General features: G+C 37.1%; 1 protein-coding gene across 1 annotated transcript in view; it reads left to right on the top strand.

Annotated features, from left to right (window-relative positions):
- LOC149228226 (Noc2p family) overlaps positions 1 to 20,984 on the top strand; it is a 144,268-nt gene that overhangs the window by 36,351 nt on the left and 86,933 nt on the right. Inside the window, exon 4 of the mRNA XM_089378106.1 lies at positions 885 to 945. Within this exon, the coding sequence (XP_089234232.1) occupies positions 885 to 945 (61 nt within the window). The remainder of the gene's footprint in view (positions 1 to 884; positions 946 to 20,984) is intronic.

Here is a 20,984-nt window from a genome sequence, read left to right as displayed (position 1 = left end):
TGATAGGAGAATAATAACTAGTAACTGCTACAATATTAAAAATTTCACAAAGTTGAGGCTACTGGCAGCTAGACTATCCTATCTCACCCTAGAGCTAAGTCCTCTCATATACATGAGTGTTTCAGAAACTTGAACTCAGTGAAAATAAACAAGGATCCAAAGGTTATTGACTTGAAAAACTTGGCCAAAAAACGTTAGTCAATAAATGTTTAGTTAACGTTGAGGCTACTGGCAGCTATAATATCGTATCTCACCCTAGAGATGGGGAGTCCTCTCTTGTAAATGCCAGTATTGCAGGAAGGACTGAGTGAATAATTGATAAGGGTCCAAAATCTTTGTATTGAAAATATCCAGAAAAGAATTGTCGGGTAACAAACATTAATTGAAAAGTTGATACAAGAAGGTTACCTTTTGAGTGGCTTATCTGCTGCAACTACTTCTTTTGTCAAAAATTTTGCTGCTCTGTGATTGTTTTTCCAAAAAAATGTTATTTTTTGAAGGCTGTAAAAAATTGACAGTTTTTGGGCCAGTGATTGTATAGAACTCACGAATTACTTAACAATTTCTGCAACACTATTTATCTACCTATCTACCTGTATATATGGTGTGCTTAATATACTTGTTAGCCAACACCATAGATATATTTTGCACATAATATTCTTGTTTGCCACCACCATTTTACTTATTTCTCTTCCAAATTAATATTATTGGGTACTAGCATTCTTTGACAAAGATTCCGTTATAGAACAACTATACTAGATGCTTTTATTTTAGTATGGATAGGAACAATAAGATTTGAGTTTTGAAAGTGCATATTAAAATATGAAATATTTATATGCTCTCTTTCTAAGTGCTTTTATTTGTCTTTATATTGTGATTGCAAGGAGGAAAGCGAGGAACTGATAGGGTCAAAAGGGGGGAGGCTGGGAAGAAATTGCTGAAAAAGTACGAGTGTGGGCATGATTTTCTCTATACAAATTTGGAAGTGCTTTAGTGTAATGCAAAATTCATGTGCCTATAATGTGAACTGTGGTTTTCAATTTCTAGTTTTAATATTACTATGGTACTGTAGAATTTTCTGTTAGCATGCATATATGATAATGTGAGTGAGATGTCTCTAAAGCTTCTTCAATATAAGTGTCTTCCTTTCTTACATGCATGTAATGCAAACCATTGTTTTAAGATCTTCAGTTGTGACAATTTTTTTATTATCTAAATTATGGATGTAGGAACTGATATATAAACGTGTTCTCCTTTTAAATTCTAAAATTCAGCTGATAAATGATGATAAACTAAATATGTAAAGGTTATGAATTGCTTTACTGTACATTTTGTATTCTAAATAGTGGTAAAGGTCAATTAATTAGAAATATTTCATCACCTACTTAAATTTTCTTGCTCCACATGCTTTGTAGTATTTGCATTGCCTCCTTTATGTAGAATTCCAGTTGATTCAATCCATATGTCGTGTTCCTTGCTTTGTAAGGTTTTCACATGCATTTTTTTTGTTCTCATGTTTTTGAAGTGTGAGTATGCTTATTACTAGTGAGTCTCTTTTCCCAATTAATTTCTTCTTTAATTTTTCTTCCTATATCTTATGGTACTAGTTATGTTGAATTGGATTATTGGCTCGGAGTTCTTGAATCCAGACACATACTCAATTGTAGCATGCAAGAATTCAACAAGCCACAGCACAAGTGTTTGGCTACATCAAAAAAAATTAGGGAATACAAAGTACTATTGGTGGATAGACAATTTTCGTCTTGCAATAGTGATAAAGGTGTACATAGCATATACTGACGATGTCATACAATGCCCTTGTGCTGGAAATTCTAAGGCCGATGCTTTACATGGAATTGTGTTTTACGGAGAATGTCCCCCTTGCTTCTTTCTTTTGTATATGCATTTTCTTGTTCATTTTGTTCTCCCTTATCCTTCAAGATAGAATGTGTTAAATCTCAATTGTGCACCCTTCTATGTTCTTAATAATAGCATTGAGTCAAAATTTTGTGTTGGAGTATAAACACTCCAATAATATTAAGTAATTATAAATGTATGCATAATAGTCACTTTATACTAGTGATATGTGACCAATAAAACATTTAGATGGTGAGATTACGTGTTAGGTGGTTAAAGATTAAACTACCATAACCACCTATTGTAAGTTGCAATGAGATTTGATGTAAATGTGTTTGTGAGAGATGTTTTGGCTACAATATTTTTTTGTTTGTTTGCTAGGTAATGTGAGTCGTGAGATCACTAGCACGCCTAACCTGTGGCTTGAGTAGCCATGACCCAGGGCCATTTAACTTGTCAAAATCCCCTGGGGATCGCACCTGGCTTGGGCCACACCAGCCCTTAGCATGGCTAGATTTTTGCCCACATGGTTTTGAACTGGTGACTTTTTCACCACAGAGTGCCTTAACAAAATACCCTGTCACCGTCTATTCTATGCCCCGTGGGTGTTTTGGCTACAATATTTATAATAGAGTCTATTTCTTATCTTTTCACCGTCATCTTCTTTAGGAATGTGTGCACCGTAAAGTACTACATGGTATAAGAGTATATTTTGACTTGGAATTTTTGATTATGAAGATAACATTCATGATAGATTCTATTGTAGCCAAATCCTGCCAAGTGAAAATGGTAAAGGTTTTTCAAACAAAAGCCATGAAATGCTGAAAGGAAGGTGCTAATTCTTCAAGTTGTTTACTACTTTGCAAGGAGGACAATATTTTCTTTGGAGCCTTTGTTCCCTTGAAGAAAGGTCTATACCCAAAGTTTGAAAAGGATCTAGTGTTGAACGAAGAGATTGAAGGATGCGAAAATTTCCTGCAGAGGAATACAAGGTCATATACTGTGTGCTTCTGATAATTCAGTCTGTGATCATTGTGAAGGATTTATACACCTATGTTCAAGCAATTATAATATCGATGAGAACCAGTCCAAGGGAGATTTTGAGCAGGACAGTGTTGCCAACAAATGTTGAAATATATAACTAGGTTTGGTCTTCATAATGACAGATGTAATCATGATTTTATGTATTTAATGAAGAGAGGAATTTTTTTTTTTTTATTATTGTGAGTCTTGAGGCATGGGTTTCAAGCTCAAGAGGATTTATTTTTATAGGACAAGCACCCATTGAGTGCTTCTAGGATTGTCATAAAGTCATTGAGTCATAGTCATGTATGAAAGACCCTTTTGGGCAAGTTACATATTGTATAAGAAAAGTTATTTGAGTCAAAGTCAAGTAAAAAGACCCTCCAAGACCTTGTCTACATGCTACAATGAAGAAGGCCTGCACAAAGGAGTAGTTAGCCTATCAAAAGGACATGTCGGCCTAAGGAAAAGGTCAAGTCGGCCTATTTGTATGGGAGAGAAGACTATATAAAGGAGGCCTCAACCTCACTTGAACAAGCATCGTTCAAGCATCCTCATCAAGGAAAAGAAGTGCGAAAAGGAAGAAAATAAGTCTCTTGTGCAGTGAAGAAAGGATGGAGAAGAGCGAAGTCTTTAGGAACTGTTTTTGGGCCAATTACCTCACACGTGTGACTGCAGCTAGGGTTTCTGTAGTAAGGAATTGCAGATCTTGAAGAAGCCGAATTATATCATGAGGAAGGATCATTTCGCTAATTGAATTCTCAAGAAGATGACTCCAAGACAAGTGAAGGAAGGAAGACACTGAAATCTGCATTTATCATCTCACATATGCAACTAGGCTTTCTGAAACAAGGGCCAAAAGTTGCAGAAGGTGCATGCAGGCCAAAATTGCAAGAAGGCATGATGAAGTTGTAGTCAAGGGGTTGGAAGGCTAAATTTGAAGACAAGGAAGAACCAGCTGAATTGACTTGGCAAGCAAGGTTGACGCGGTCTTCGAGGAGTCTTGGTCAAGGGTCTAGGTCTTGGAATTCGTCAATTAAAGATTCTATAAGAAGAAGAATTCTGTGGGTTTTCCTCCCAAGATTGGAGAGGTTTTGGCCCTGGCTGATTGCCTATATCTTGTGTCTTTTGTCTCATTGTTCTTTATGTTTTTGGTAGTTGTTTGATGAAGAGAACACATAATAATAAACAAGTAAAAGAAGAAGTGAATGAAGTAAAATAAAAATACATCACAAACAATTATCAAGAAAGAGAAATCATCTCATCTCACTACCCTAGATTTCTTAACACCAAAAAGGAATCACGAATGAGCAGTCTACTCCATACCTTATTAGCAAATCACTTGTGATAAGTGTGTGTGTTTTCGTAAAGTTTTTGGATTAAAATTTGATGTTTCTTTTCTGCCCCGAGTTGCAAGTAAGCACAATGAAGATGTCAATGGAAAACTATCCTCAGTCTAACCTTGGATACTCGCAACCAACTCAAAGCTTTATTCCTTATGTAGTGAATAAGCCAAATCAAGAATCCCAAGTAAATGTGGCTGCATTGGATCACAAATTTCAATTTAGCAGTTCTATCACTGTTTAAAATTGTGTTAAGTCTCTAATTCCAAAGAAATTGCAGTGTTTACGTAGAAAATTGGTCTTGCAACATTGATGGTTATAAAAGGGGCCATCAATAAACAAATGCCATCGGCTGGAATACCTCTCATTGAAAGGGATTTGACTACAGAGAACTCGAAGAGTATTGAGCATGACTTGTTAGATGAGATTGTCAAGCTTTCAAACAATTTGAGCCAACGAGTCGAGCTTCTGCTAATTAAGCTATGTGGTCAAGCTCTTATTAAATAAACAAGTCAAATCGGTAATCAACGACTTACATTGCTCATCGTCCAGATTAACGAATTTGTGATGGGGTAAAATGCCCAAATTTTAAATGATATGAGGGGCGTCGCAAAGCGGTCTGGTCAAAGCACTTATTGGAAAATCAACGGTCCAAATTGATTGTGCCACCCCGTCGTCGTATTCCAGAAATCGCTATTGGAGGGGGCACAAAGCAGTTTGTGGTTTTCGAATCACACATGTGGTTTCAACCGCCCTAGAAGCCAATGTACATCATCCTTCTCACCTGCTGACACAAATGACATGAAAGCTTGGACCTGCACAACTTAGCGTGATCTGTATTTAGCGCGACCTGTCAGATGAGATTGTTAAGCTTTAAAACAATTCGAGCCAACGAGTGGAGCTTCTGATGATTAAGTTATGTGGTCAATCTCTTATTAAATAAACAAGTCAAACTGGTAATCAATGACTTGCATTGCTCATCCTCCAGATTAACGGATTTTCGACAGGGTAAAATGCCCAAACTTTAAATGATATGAGGGGCATCGCAAGGTGGTTGGTAAAACCACTTATCAGAAAAATCAAAGGTCCAGATTGATTGCGCCACCCCATCGTCGTATTCCAGAAACTTCTACTAGAGGGGGTGCAAAGCAGTTTGTGGTTTCCAAAACCCACACGTGGTTTCAATTGCCCTCGAAGCCAACATAGATCGTCCTTCTCACCTGCTGACACAGATGACACAAAAGCCTGGACCTGCACAACCTTATTTCATTGGTTTATTTGTATTTCAGTGAAAATCCTGACATGTATATTGTAAAAGTTTTAAAGAGGGCCGAGTCTTATTTCACGAAAAACATACTTTTACATTTAATATTATACACATAATATTAAATTAATATTATACATATAATATTAAATTAATATTATGTAACTTTTATTGTAAATTCTTCCAAAAGGAACAATTATATGACTGTTCAAGAATCAGTTCTGAAACTGACAGAAACAGATAGACTAGGCCAGAAATAAAAGTCCAAAGCCAACAATTTGGAGGGTTTAGGAGTCTGAAAACTCATGACAATAATGTAATGAAGCCATCTCTCTGAAACTGAAGAATAAAGACCAGTTTTGATTTCAGTTCTTGGGGTATTGAAGAATTGTTTTTTCCTTTAATGTGTTATCATTTATTAATGTTTTTCTTCTACTAGCATGAGTGTAATGCAACAACGGATCTTTTTAAGTTATGATTGTGAATTTACCTTGAATGCTACTCATATTTCAGATTTAAAAAGTCTTAATGGGCGCTCCACCATGCTGGAAATTCCTCCATATATTTGGCCTTTTCGTCATTCTTTCTATAGGGTTAGAACTCAGATTCTTAATTTCCTGCGTTATTAAACTTTGTTCATCTTCATCTTTCTTCTAGTCACCTTTTTAATTAAAGCTCTGCAACCCTCATTAATCTTGGCCGATCTGGTTGTAAAGATAGGCTTCAGAATTAGATCATTCATTGCAAGATCTCGTGGCCTGACCCTCTGACACATATTTCAAAGTTTTCATCAATCTTTTAGATGTCCTGGGCACTGGTTCCCCGACAGCCAGGAACTGTCTCTAGGGGTGAAAACAACAAATTGGTGCTTTTGCCAAGGACGAAAGTGAAAATATTTTCCCTGGGTTTTTATTGAGAATTTCATAATTAATTCTCAGAGTGTGACAAGAACCAGTGTTTGGCTGTAAATCTTCACCTGTTTCCTTCACTTTGGGTGTTCATTTTTTTGGGTTTTAAAAAAAATGGCTTTATCTGTGTTTTTTCTAAACGAATCTGCTCCAGAAAAAGAAGATATTATTGAGCCGCAGACTAACTCTCAAAGGTCTTATTTCGTACATTTTACTGGTCCTCCAATTTATGATTCTTATGTTTCAGAAGAGGGATTTGTTTTTTCTGAAGATTCTCCAAATTATGATTCATATTCAAAGGAGGAGGATTTTGTTTCAGATTTTCAAAAGAATTTGTTGACAGGAAAGTGGCAAGAAAATGACCAGCAAGAATCCCTTCAAGTAGTGCCCAAAGTTGAAGAGCCAAGAAGTGACCATTACTGCCCTATCCAAAAAGGCATATGCCAGGAGATTATTCAAGAAAATGAAGCTTCTATTTTCTTTCATAAATTTTATGACCCAGTAGCAGATTACATCGCAACTTTCTTTAGTCGACAGCCAATATCAATTTTGGGGTATGTATTAAATTTTTATTTGAAGAATTCATATGGTGCATGCCTATTTTTCTTTTCAAATCTCAGGAGCATAATGGCATAAGGTCCAACACTCGAATGCTAGAATGGTATCATTGGAAGGCTTATTACACTTGATTGAGATCAACCCTGTATATAGGTAGGAGCCTGAACATAAATAAGCTCATAATTTGAGCACTTAATTTTCAGTTTGCATAAGTTTTGTTTCAGTTTGTAGAAGGAAGAATAAAGGTCCAATTAAACAAAGGTTTCAGGGAGATTTTAATTTTCGGACTTCAGAGTTTTCAGATTTGAGATTAGACTCCATGCCCAACAAAGGCTAATAGCCTATAGTTCTCAGCATTTTGCAGGCAAAGTGCTGTCCCTAGTTGGAGCCAATATGTTGTAGCTAAATCCAGCCAAGTGAAAATGGTAAAGGGTTTTCAAACAAAAGCCATGAGATGCTGAAAGGAAGGCACCGAGTCTTTAAGTTGTTTGTCGCTTTGCAAGGAGGACAATACTTTCTTTGGAGCCTCTGTTCCCTTGAAGAAAGGTCTGTACCCAAAGTTTGAAAAGGACCTAGTGTTGAACGAAGAGATTGAAGGATGCAAAAATTTTCTGCAGAGGAATACAGGGTCATATATTGTGTGCTAATAATAATACGAGGTCATATACCTATGTTCAAGCAATGATAATATCGATGAGAACCAGTCCAAGGGAGATTTTCAATGGGACAATGTAGCCACCAAAAAAGAATATGCTATCACGAATGAGCAGTCTACTCCAGACCAATGTTGCACGAAGCGGGGACGTTTTTTGGAAGCGGGGATGCGGAAGCGTCATTTTCCAAAAATCTAGGTAGCGAAGCGTCCGTGGAAGAGTCTGCTATATATAATATATTTTTATATTTTTTTGCATTTATACTCGAAACAAACATCCCAAATACCAAATTAATTGTAGAAGACATGAAGACATGCATATTTTTGCATAAATCAAGATAGATATGGCATCCATGATTCCATTGTAGTTACTAGTATGTACAACAATCATCTATATTCTAGCTATTACAAACATACATCAAATTTTTAAGCATATTATAAAACATAAAACATTTAAGCATATTATAAAACATAAAACATAGAGCATATTATGATTTATCTAGCAAGTGAGCAATTGTCAACATTTGTCATGTCCAAAATTCAAATAATAATGTTTACAAAATATGTCACTTGGTCACCGCCAAGACAAAAAAGGTTCAAAATTCAAATTCACAAGCCTACAAGTCTAATGAGTAATCTATGACAAAAGTAGTAGATTATGAATATATCTACTAATCTCTCCTCCTTCCACCACGAAGAGAACGTGGCGGCGGGCCTCCACATGGTGGCGGACCTCCACGTGGTGGCAATGAAGAAGATGGTGCTTGTGGAAGTTGTGGCGGTGGCACTGAAACTGATGAAGAACCCCCTGCTGTTGGTGTTGAACCACGGAACCTAGGAACCAAGGGACCAGATGGGGGTGGGGGTGGCATATCAACAAGATCATCATCATCCTGGAATCGCTCAAAAAATTCATGCAAAAAAAAAACACTAGTTAACAAAAAAATTAAAAACATGAATTAGAGAAATGCTTTATAAGGAAAAATTGGAAAATTCATACCACAATGGACATACCTGGATAAGAGCATCCTCTAATTGCTCTAATCACAACACTCCATCCTCCAAATTGGGCTCCTCTTGATTCTTGTCCCAAATCAACAAGTCTTTATTAGACTTTGCATCTTCACAATAATGGGACAACAATCGGAAGTTGTAATGAACATAAACCAAGCTCTCTGCCCAATCTAAACTCAACCTGTTCCTTTTAACACTGTGGATGAAAGAATAAGAGCTCCAACACCTCTCTACAGAAGAAGTGTTTACCACCTGTGATAGCACCCGCAATGCCAAAGTTTGTAGAAGTGGAGTACCCCCTCCATGCATGTTCCACCACTCAAGAGAAGAAAAAGTCTCTCGATCTTTAATTGCATGCATGCTCCCAAATGGACCAGTGTTAAGCATATAGTTGCTCACCTGTCTCCTTACCAATGCAGCCTCCTCCTCATCAGGGATTAATTTACTCAATGCAGCCATATATTTTCTGTGAACCTCTTGATCTTGGTGTGGTTTTCTCCTGCTTCCCCCCCCCAGGTGCTGGTGTTGAAAGCCATGATGGATGATAGTATTTAGGTGTCAAAACATATGCTAATGCATGTAATGGAACATTTAGCATTTCCCATCGGTTTTCCACCTCTGCACGAATATAATTGTACAAGGTGGTATCTCTAGGCTCAACAATGTCTTTAATCTTCCCCAACATGCTATCCATTTGCTCATACACCTCCCCAATTACTGGTCGATCTGAATTTGCAAACTTGATCATGTAATAAATTGGTTTGGTGAATTGCAAAACATATTTAACCTGTGCCCAAAAGTAACTGTCAAGAACAGTGTCCTTGACTGCATTAGCACCATCTATGTCAGTGTTAATTTCATCCCATGATTCAGCACACACCAGATTAGTTAAAGCTTGTCTCACCTTCACTAGCCGCCTAAAGGTGAGGTAATAACTAGCAAATCTTGTCTTTGCAATTTTAAGCAACTGCAACTTGGAGTAAGTGCCATAGAAGTAGTTTACCCTTGTATGCCCTGTGATGAATTTAATGAGTTGCTTCCCTCTCCTGTAAAGCTTAGTAATCCACCCCCATTCTTTGTGCTTCACAATATCATGCATCAAAAGGTTCAATGTGTGAACCAGGCACCCAGACCAAAAGATGTGTGGATAAGTATGCTCAATAATTTTTCCTGCTGCCTTACAATTTGCTGCATTATCTGTGATCACTTGAACCACATTATTCAGACCAACATCTTTGATTGATTTCAATAGGAGATTTGCAATGTTTTGTGCAGATGCAGTGATGGAGGAGGAGTCATGGCATGTAATAAATACTGCACCACTAGAAGAAACACCAAGAACATTTATCAAATGTTGGTTTCTAATATTTGTCCACCCATTTGATACAATGGATACCCCAGAATCTACCCACTCATTTGTAAAACGTGTCAAAGCTCTTTGAACCTTAGCTTATTCTCTTTCTAATAACACTGTTCTAGCTTTCTCATAGTTGGGGGCCTTGTATCATTTTGGGGCTTCATTGATGGCCTTTACCATTTCATGCCAATAGGGAGAGCGAAGGACATTGAATGGTACACCGCAAGCACAAAGAAAACGGACTATCTTTCCATCCACATCATCCCTCCCAGCAACATTAAGGAAATCCCCTATTGTTCTTCTACCTCCAGAGCTTGCAAAAGTACCATGAGGAGATGAGCAGCTACCAAATTTAGAGGTTGCACTTGATTCAGAATGAGTTTTTTGTTTCTTGTTTTTTTGTTGTGTAGCCTTCTCTATTTGGATGTATTTTCTTCTTTCTTCAGTTGAAATGTTTGGGCAAATTTGTACCCCCACAGGACCCTTTTTTTCATCACTGTCCAGCACCCCACAAAGATGCCACCTCACACGGATATATGAACCACAATGTGGTTTTCCTCCATGACAACCATGAGGGCACACAAATTTGTAAGTTCCACCACCCTTTTCCCCATCAAGTTTGGTCACATAGTTCCACAAGGGTGTTAATGCAGCTTTCCCATCTTGTGTTTCAGTGTCCCCTTCAGGTTCATCCCCTTCCTCTTCAAACCCTTCCTCCTCATCATACATTGGGTCACTCATATTGGGACCATTGTCTTCTTGTGTTTCTTCCCTTCTATTCCTATTCCCCTTTGCCATCATTAAAACCAAGAGTGGAATGATACATAGAAGCCAAAAGAACACCATCTTGGAATATGGATATAGGTGGTGGACAACCTGCAAGTAAAGGAGCAAGTAGAAACAATGGGAAAGAGTAGGAGAGGGAGGAGAAAAATACAAAAAAAATGTCAAAAAAATAAGGGAGTTTGGGGTTTGAACTTACCTCTTTAGCTCTTGTAGATGAAGTCCTCCAAGCTCTTGCTCCAAACTCCTCCTTCTCCTAGCTCCTCCTCCTTCACTCCTCCAAGCTCTCCTCTCTTCTCCTCTCCTTTCCTCTCTTCTCTTCTCCTCTCCTCTTTTCTCTTCTGCAACTCTCATTCCTCACCTTAACCTCACCCTAACCCACCCCCTTTATGCCAAGTCAACATAAATTAAAAAAAAATAAAAAAAAAATAAATGAATTTTTGGCTTGCGCGCGGCCTCTTCCGAAAGCGTACGCTTCCTCCTTCGAAGTGCCACGCTTCCGACGCCCGAAGCGCCGTACGAAGCGCGCTTCGGAGGCCTGGAAGCGGCGCTTTTGACCCACGCTTCTGAAATTCCAGGAAGCGGCAAAAAGAATCGGAAGTGCGCTTCCGGCGAAGCTTCCTAGGCGCTTCTGCATGGGATGCGCTTCCGGGCTTGGAACCGGGGGGGGGGGGGGCCTTCGTGCAACATTGCTCCAGACCTTACTAGTAGATCACCTGTGATAAATGTGTGTGTTTTTGTAATGTTTTCGGATGAAAAATTGATGTTTGTTTTCTATACCGAGTTGTTAGTAAGCACAATGAAGATGTCAATGGAAATTGTCCTCAGTCTAACCTTGGATACTGGCATCCAACTCAAAGCTTTATTCGTTATGTAGTGAATAAGCAAAATGAAGAATCCCAAGTAAATGTGGCTGCACTGAATTACAAATTTCAATTAAGCAGTTCCATCACTGTTTAAAATTTTGTTGAGTTTTTGATTCCAAAGAAATTGCAGTGTTTACATAGAAAATTTGTCTTGCAGCATTGATTTTTAGTAAAGGGGCCATCGATAAACAAATGCCATCTATTGGAATACCTCTCATTGAAAGGAACTTGACTACAGAGAACTCGAAGAGTATTGAGCGTGACTTGTCAGATAAACCCACACGTGGTTTCCGAAACCCACAAGCGGTTTCCAAAACCCACAAGCGGTTTCTGAAACCCACACGCGGTTTCCGAAACCCACACGTGGTTTCAACCGCCCTAGAAGCCAATGTACATCATCCTTCTCACCTGCGGACACATATGACATGAAAGCCTGGACCTGGACAACTTTTATTTCATTGGTTTATTTGCATTTCATTGAAAACCCGACATGTATATTGTAAAAGTTCTAAAGAGGGCCGAGTGTTGTTTCATATAAAACTTACTTATATATATATATATATAATTAATTAATATTTTGTAACTTTTATTGTAAATTCTCCCAAAAGGAACGATTATATAACTGTTCAAGAATCAGTTCTAAAACTGACATAAACAGTTAGACTAGGCCAGATATAAAAGTCCAAAGCCAACATTTTGGAGGGGTTGGGAGTCTAAAACCGACGACAATAATGTAATGAAGACATCTCTCTGAAACTGAAGAATAAAGACCAGTTTTGATTCCAGTTATTGAGGTATTACAAAATTGTTTTTTCCTTCAATGTGTTATCATTTATTAATGTTTTCTTCTACTAGCATGTGTGTAATGTAGCAACAGATATTTTTAAGTTGTGATTGTGAATTTAACTTGAATGCTACTCATATTTGAGATTTGAAAACTATCAATGGGCGCTCCACCATGCTGGAAATTCCTACATATCTTAGGCCTTTTCATCATTCTTTCTGCTGGGTTAGAACTCAAATTCTTAATTGCTTGAGTTGTTAAACTTTGTTCATCTTCATCCTTCTAGTCACCTTTTTAATTAAAGCTCTGCAACCCTCATTAATCTTGGCCAATTTGTTTGTAAAGATAGGTTTCAGAATTAGATCATTCATTGCAAGATGTCATGGCCTGTCCCTCCGACACATATTTTAAAGCTTTCATCAATCTTTTAGATGTCCTGGGCACTGGTTCCTCCACAACCAAGAACTGTCTCCAGGGGTAGCAACAACAAATTGGCACTGTTGCTGGTGATGGTAGTGGAAATATTTTCCCTGGGTTTTTATTGAGAATTTCATAACTTATTCTTGAGAGCGACAAGAACCAATGTTTGGCTATAAATCTTCATCTGTTTCCTTAACCTTGGGTGTTCCTTTTACCGGGTTTTAATAAAAAATGGCTTTGTCTGTGTTTTTTCTAAACAAATCTGCTCCAGAAAAAAAAGATATTACTGAACTGCGGAATAACCCTCAAAGGTCTTATTTCGTACATTTTAAGGTGTTCCAATTTATGATTCTTATATTTCAGAAGAGGGACTTGGTTTTTCAGAAGATTCTCCAATTTATGATTCATATGATTTAGAGGAGGAGTTTGTTGCAAATTTTCAAAAGAATTTTCTCACAGGCAAGTGGGAAGAAAATGATCAACCACAATCCTTCAAGAAGAGCCCAAAGTTGAAGAGCCAAGAAGTGATCATGGCTGCCCTGTCCAAAAAGGCATATGTTAGGAGATTATTCAAGAAAATGAAGTTGCAATTTTCTTTCATAAACTTTATGACCTAGTAGCAGCCTACATGGCAACTTTCTTTGGTCAGCAACCGATATAGGTTTTGGGTATGTACTAAATTTTTTATTTGAAGATTATTATTATTATTATTATTTTTTAATATCCTAGGGAAGATAAATTTTTTAAGAAGGTTCATACCTAATTATGCTGAAATTGTTAAAGACATTATTGATATGCCCAAGAAAGATAATGAAGTCAAATGGACCACCCGAGCTAGATTCTCTTTTTCTCATATCAAAAAAGCAATTTCTGAGGCTCCAATGCTTGCCAGTCCTGATTATTCAAAACTTTTCAGTATTTTCTCCTTTGCTTCAGATAGCACAATAGCAACAATTTTCTAAGATCCTAAGAGTTTGATTTAGATATCAGACCTACAAAGCTAGTGAAAGGACAAGGTTTAGCTAAGTTGTTGGCAGAATCAAACTGCAAAATTTTGGGCATCAATTCAATAATGCAGGTTTCAGAGGAGAAGAATCCACAAGAACCTTCTTCTGTTTCAGAGGAGAAGAATCCACAAGAACCTTCTCCCAGTCTAGTGTCACTTCCTTTGCTTGTCGACGAAAAGTTTTTATTGTCAGATTGGTATAAAGATATTGTACATTTTCTATGTGATTTTGAATACCCTATTCAATTCACAAGGAATCAATGTAGATCTCTCAAACTTAGAGCCATGAAATACTATATAGTTAATGCAAATATGTATTGGAAATTTGGAAATATCCATTAAATATTCTCTTATTGTGTTTAACTGAAAGTGAAACAGAAGGGGTGATTGAATAGTTTCATGAAGGAGTCTGTGGAGGTCATTATGCTTGGAAAACAACAACACATAAAATACTCAGAGTAGGATTCTATTAGCCAAAGTTTTTTGCACAGGTTGGATCAAAGGTGAGAAGTTGTATTCCTTGTCAGATTTTTGTAGGAAAACAGAGGTTAGCAACACTCCCTCTTGTTCCAGTTTCAGTGGAAGCTCCTTTCTTGTAGTGGGGATTAGATTTCATCGGTGAAATAGTTCCTTCTTCAAGTAATCAACACAGATGGATACTTACAACAACTGATTACTTCACAAAGTGGGTAGAAGCTATTCCTGTAAGGAATGCAACAGATGCAGTAGTTATGAAATTTATTGAAGAAAACATTTTTTCTAGATTTGGCTGTCCGAGACAAATAGTTACAAATAATGCTCAAGCTTTTAGTAGCATTAAGATGATTGAATTTTGTCAAAAATATCAGATTGCTTTACATCACTCTACACCTTATTATCCACAAGGGAATGGGCTGGCAGAATCATCAAACAAAAGTCTAATCAAAGTCATCAAGAAGGTGTTAGCAGATCATAAAAGAAATTGGGACAGTCATTTGAAATATGCAGTATGGGAAAACAAAGTTTCACCTAAAAGGTCTACTGGTAAATCTCCTTTTCAGCTTGTTTATGGAATAAAAGCCATTTTCCCTACTCAGTTAGTATTTCTAGTCATGAAATTTTTGCAGGATTCATATGAAGAGACTGATGATTTTTCAAGAAGGATAAATCAAATTATTGAGTTGAACCAAGATAGGGAAGAAGTTCAACACAAACTTCTATAATATTAGGACAAGATGAAAAGTTTGTTTGATAAAAAAGCTAGAGAGAGGGATTTCAGACAAGGTGACTTAGTTCTCAGATGGGATGCAAGAAGAGAAGAAAAATGAAAGCATGGAAAGTTCGACAATCTTTGGCTGGGACCTTTTAGTGTTGCAAAAGTCAAAGACAATAATACCTTCATTCTTTGGAATTTGGAAGGAGAAAATTTCTCATTGCCAGTCAATGGGCAATATTTAAAACCAGTGTTCCACAGGGCCGCGTCCCCCAGGGTCGGGTGGGCGCACCCCACGCACCCGGGACGGGGGGACGTCTGGGGAAACGTTTCCCCATGTCCCCCTTTTGGGGAGACGTGGGGAGACGCAAGGGGGGATGTTTCCCCAGTGTGGGGGACGCGACTCCCCAAAAGGGAGATGCTCAGGCGTCCCCCCTCAAAAAGGGCTATGTGCCCCCCCTAAATTCGCTTGTAAATAATGATTTATGACTGGGGAAACCTAGTATTTGATCATATTTCCCTACTAATGCTATGCAATTCATGGTAATGTTAAATTCTAAAGTAAAAGTGACATTCTCCTTTTTCTTTCATTTTCATCCTTTTACTTAAAGTTTTAACATTACCCTGAAATGACTCAGGATGTTTGAGAGTGGTTCCGAACTCATTGGATTTCATATGGAGAAAGTAGAATTTTAGATCTCACTCAAAATCCAGTAGACTTGATAGTTTTTCAGGAATTCATGATTTGATGGATTGCAATGTTTCCATTAAATTTTGTCATGTACAAGGGTATGGAATTAGTATTTAATCAAGAGTACCAAGGCCTCTGTGTACTTTAGAGTGACTTCTAGACTCATCTCTCCACTATTTTTGAGTTTAGTTATATCAATTTACTATTCCAGTCTTTAGATATTATAGTCTATTTTGCTTAGTACTAATTAGATTCTAGAAGAATGAATGATAAATTTCAATTTTAAATCAATTTAGAATCTATAATGATGAATGATGAATTTAATTTTTAAATCAATGTAGATTCTAGAATGGTGAATAATGAATGATGAATATGTATCAGAGTATTTCATTATTGAATCTCGTGGTCTATGGATGAATCATGTATGTATTAGTAAGGACGATGAGTATGGATCAATGTATTTCATTACTTAATTCAATTATGGATGTATCATTTTATTTATGCTTTCATTATTGAATATGAATTTGAAATATATATATATATATATATATATATATATATATTAAAAAAAATTATATACCCTGACGTCCCCCCATCCCGCCCTAAATTTCCCTAAAATTTGAGGGTACTCCCACACGTCCCCCTTGTGCGTCTCCCTGCACCCGCGTCTCCCCGTCCCGGAGTCTTGGTGGAACATTGTTTAAAACATTACATCCAGTACTAAGTAAGTTTTCAACACCAGCATTGCATATATCCGGTTTTGTTTACATTTCAAGAGCAAGTGTGATTTTTCACAACAAAGATTCCATAGCCCGAAATTCCTCCATATCTTAGCCATTTTCATCATTGTTTCTGCATGGTTAGGACTAAGATTCTTAATTGCCCAAGTTATTAAACTCTGTTCATCTCCATCCTTCTTCTATTCACCTTTTTAAGTAAAGCTCTGCAACCCTCATTAATCTTGGCCAAACTGGTTGTAAATATAGGTTTCAGAATTAGATCATTCATTGCAAGATCTCATGGCCTATCCCTCCAGCCACATATTTTAAAGTTTTCATCAATTTTTTAGATGCCCTGGGCACTGGTTCCCAGAAACCCAAGAACTGTCTCCAGGGGTAACAACAAAATCTTTCTTATTTTCTGACCACCATGTTCGTGTATAGCCTAAAGTACTACGTGGCATCATAGTATATTTCGACTTGGACCTTGTGATTATGAATAGTGAAAAGAGAGTCGTTGACTAACATGGTCCAAAAAAGAAGAAAGAGAGAGGCATCTATTTTTATAACAGGAAATTATTATAAAATGCAAAATTGTTACTTTCCTAGTTATATTTGAAGGCAAAAGTACTAGGAACACTATAACACAGAGAGCTTAGACCTATATAAGTGCTCATGTGGTTTCTTGCTTAGGTGATTCTTTTGATTTGTTGTTCTATGGGTTGAGACTTTGACTTCCTACCACTTGGAGCTTTTGATGTGCAAATTTGGAAAACACCCTTGTTGGAATGGGCCTACAAATGCTTGAAATGGTCAAAGCTCAAAGTTTGCTTCATTGGCATTATGGATACAAGATTGACGTAATAAATGACATTTATGGAGGAATGCCCAAGCAAAATAGAGGCCAAATACACTTGGGAAAGATAATTTAGGTGTTGTACTTAGTGATGATGAGGTCAGCCGTAGTAGAGGGGGCCTCAAATTGAAGAAAAGTCTGCTATTAAAAATATCATTAAGTCTTTGAGATGTCAGTCCTGACCTAGTAAAAAAAGGACATATAAGAGAAACCTTAATGAGTAAAAAGATCATTTAAAGAGGAGTGCACATAAATAGAGAGAAAAGGAAGTCTTGAAAGGTATGCCCTAGCTTGAGGAGTTGCCTCATGGCCTTATGTGGAGTTGTCAAACCCTTTTGAAAAATTATGGAGCATCCTAATCTAGGTAGATCCACTGCTGAAACGTATAAATAGTAGAAAGATCATCGGCCAAACAGGTGTGAAAGAAGGGTAAAGAAGTGCCAAGGGCTTAGTGGAATATGTAGCTGGAGCAAGGAAGTTAAGGGCATTTCTGTGAGGTTCATAATCTTATTTTATCTTTTATTTGATGAATTTGATTGCTGAAATCAGCATTGTAAATCTGCTGTAATGACCTTTTGAAGAAGGGAAATTCTGCTCTAAGAAGAAGGAATAAGGTTGAGGTGAAGTCCTTATGACTTGTTGTTTATCATTTTTCAAAGCTTGGTTTGCTGCTATCATTTCTGTATTCTGAAATGCTATTGTTATCTTTTATTGTTGATGGTTGCACATTATTACTACTGATTTGTGATCGTTGAAGTGGTGCACCTTTGGAAGGGCCTTCCATTTAATTTTTGCATATTAAAGAAGCCCATGTGGTTGATTTGAGCATGTTAATAACAGTCTAATTATGCTTCCTTTCATACTGTTCAAACCTTTTTGGGTTTGATCCTGACTCCATTGCCCAATTGTGTTAACATTGTACATTCTAGGGTTTCCCCCTTGTTCTAAAATATAACTGCCCCAAAGTGAAAGGAAGCATTGCTGTGATGACATTCTGTAAGCTTCCCAAGTCCCACAAGGGCTGCACTAGGTTACTGGACTTTGTAACATTTGAAGTGAAGGTTTGGAAGTAACATGACCAACATGGTGATTTGTCCCATTTGATTAGCCAAGGTAGGATCTTGTTCTCTTCATTCCTCTTTTTCATATTTTGATTGAGGATTTCTGGAATATTAATCTTTCTTAGGTTCTTTACCATCTAGAGATGTTTTCATAAGTTTATTTGCACTTCTCTTGTTATTTTGGTTTCCTCCCCAACCATTTTAACTTTTTTCTTCTTCTTTTGACTGTCTGAAAACTGTCTTGATGCTCATGGTAAATGTGGTTTTCTTGCTTATGTGGTTTGCATTGAGATATGGTTCCTCTTCAACTATTTATGACACTGTCGAGAAAGTTGCCATTAAATGGCCTATTTCTCCACAAAATCTATGTGAAAATGTGTGTTTTTGTTGTAAGATTTTGAACCAACGAATATCCTCACATTTGAGGATGAATATATTCAACAATCCTTTACTTAGATCCAATTCTACACATATGCTTGCAAAGGAGGAAAAACTTGACATTTTTTCTCAATCACATTTGATATGATTGGCCAAAGAATTATTGATTTTTTCTTTGACCTCTTCCTAGAGATAAGCCCACATTTGGCAATCTGACGCAAACTGGGATTGGAGAGACAATATAGTTACTAGGTTGAATTCTAGGAACTAGGACCCGAGAAGAGACTGACACCATCCCAGAACAAAGGCCCATTTTCCATTAATCTCTTCCTATCTTCTAATTCTTCAAAATGGACCCAAAAAACCTTTGGCACAAAATCTTATTGAGGCATTGTTTACTAGTTGTGGTTAATCTTGAGCATGAGCATGACACAGTTAGACTAGAAACTATTTAAGCAATAAAAAAACTATCTTCTTTTAAGGATTTGATGTTATCATAGATCCTTTTGTAATATATGTGGAGAATCAAGGTAGATTTAATTTTTTCTACTGAAAATCTTCCTTGTTGAGGTTGAGGGTAAAAGAGTGGTTTCATCATATCTTTGATTTTTGTTGTTGAGGGGATTCATCCTTGTTGAGTAAATGTTTGCATCACCCTTTACAGTTGGTTTTGTTGAAGTGTCTATTATGTGCTTCCAATGGGGGCACAAGACCATCTCTGGATGGAGCATAAAATTTGAAATTAATTGATTTTTTTTAGCCATAGATACCCTTAGACACAAAGCCAAGGGTATGATATTCATTGGCCAATAATGACGACCCAGTGAAACTTCAAGATAGGATGTTTTGCATGCCACGCTGGTGACAATGCATACATGGTGAAATCACTTCTCTATTGGAAACCCTAGCTCACCTTCAATTCAACCAAGCTATGAGAATGCCATCTAATTAAAAAGGAAAATATTTAAATAAATTATAGAAAATTTGTTGTGTTTTTAAATTTGGGAATATAGAAAATTTTAAAAGAAGATTAGATACGAGCTTGAAACTCATGAAAATCATAATGTAGGTGGTCTGTACTTGACATCAATAATGCTTTTTGACCCATCGATTGAAGTGTAATCGTTCATGATGCCTTCATGTGACACCCATACTTGAATTGTGAGCAATAAAATATGTGTAGAAAATAGTGAAATTGCCTAGGACATGAACAAATTTCTATTGCAAATTTTCTTTGCGTATCTTAGTTAAGTTGCTCGAGATGGTTGTTTGTGGACCTTGTCCATTTACTATTCTTGGCCTTCCTCACCTATTATAAATAAAGGGAGTAGAGTGTCTTTGTTTGAACACATATTATTGACATCATCTTATCTTGTAGATGCGAGAGTTCATTTTGTCATTTGTTTGTTGAAGGTGAACTTGTTATGAGTCTTCGTGCTTGTGTTTATGCAAGAAAGGAAGGTGCTAGGTTTGTAAGAGGAAATTACTAGAAAGTACTTGAAGTGCTAGAGTTTGAGCTCTTCTGTGAGAAGGAATTATAGCTGTGCCAAAGAAACCCCAAAGAAGACCTGGATTTGGAGCACTTTACTTGGAGAGCTTCTGTGAAGGAAGCTTGATGAAAGATCAAGGATGTACTTGTTGGTGCTAGTGCTAGCTTGTTATGGAGCTTTTGGTATGGCTAGATAGCTTGGTGGGATGCCTTGCTATGCCTTTGTACTTTGCAAAATGGTTCATCCCAATGGGGAAAGACAATTGAGGTTTTACTAGACGTGCATTATCTTTGCTCAAGAACTTTTGTTAAATGCACATGCTTGAGATACTAAAAAATGAAGAAGTCCTTGGTGAGGTTTTTGATACCCACCAATTTTCACCCATGTAGCCTCTGTAATTTTGATTCAATAGTGGATAACAACCTCTCATGGGGCACAACCAAGGATTTATTCTGCTAAGATATGGTTATAAAATTGTCTATAATCCTAGCATAATCTACTTCTATACGCGTGTGTGTATTTTGTATCTAGAGGAATCAACAATTGGACCGGTTTTGTATTTGCATGACAAGGGTCGATTCCAACCACTACCACTATTACATCTAGGTGCCTATGTATGCCCCTTCTGTAGACACAGATTAATTAGGGGGGGTGTCAACCTCAGATCTCACAATTTACATAATACTTCATAACAAAACCATCGCGAATTCAACTACCAACCAAGGGCTTGTATCTGCCTATATCTAATGTTTTTGTGTGTGT

The sequence above is a fragment of the Pinus tabuliformis genome, chromosome J (genome assembly GCF_031772625.1).
Source record: "Pinus tabuliformis cultivar Carrire ecotype Pingquan chromosome J, CPIR1, whole genome shotgun sequence".
Taxonomy (NCBI): domain Eukaryota; kingdom Viridiplantae; phylum Streptophyta; class Pinopsida; order Pinales; family Pinaceae; genus Pinus; species Pinus tabuliformis.
This window is presented reverse-complemented; position numbering and strand designations above follow the sequence as displayed.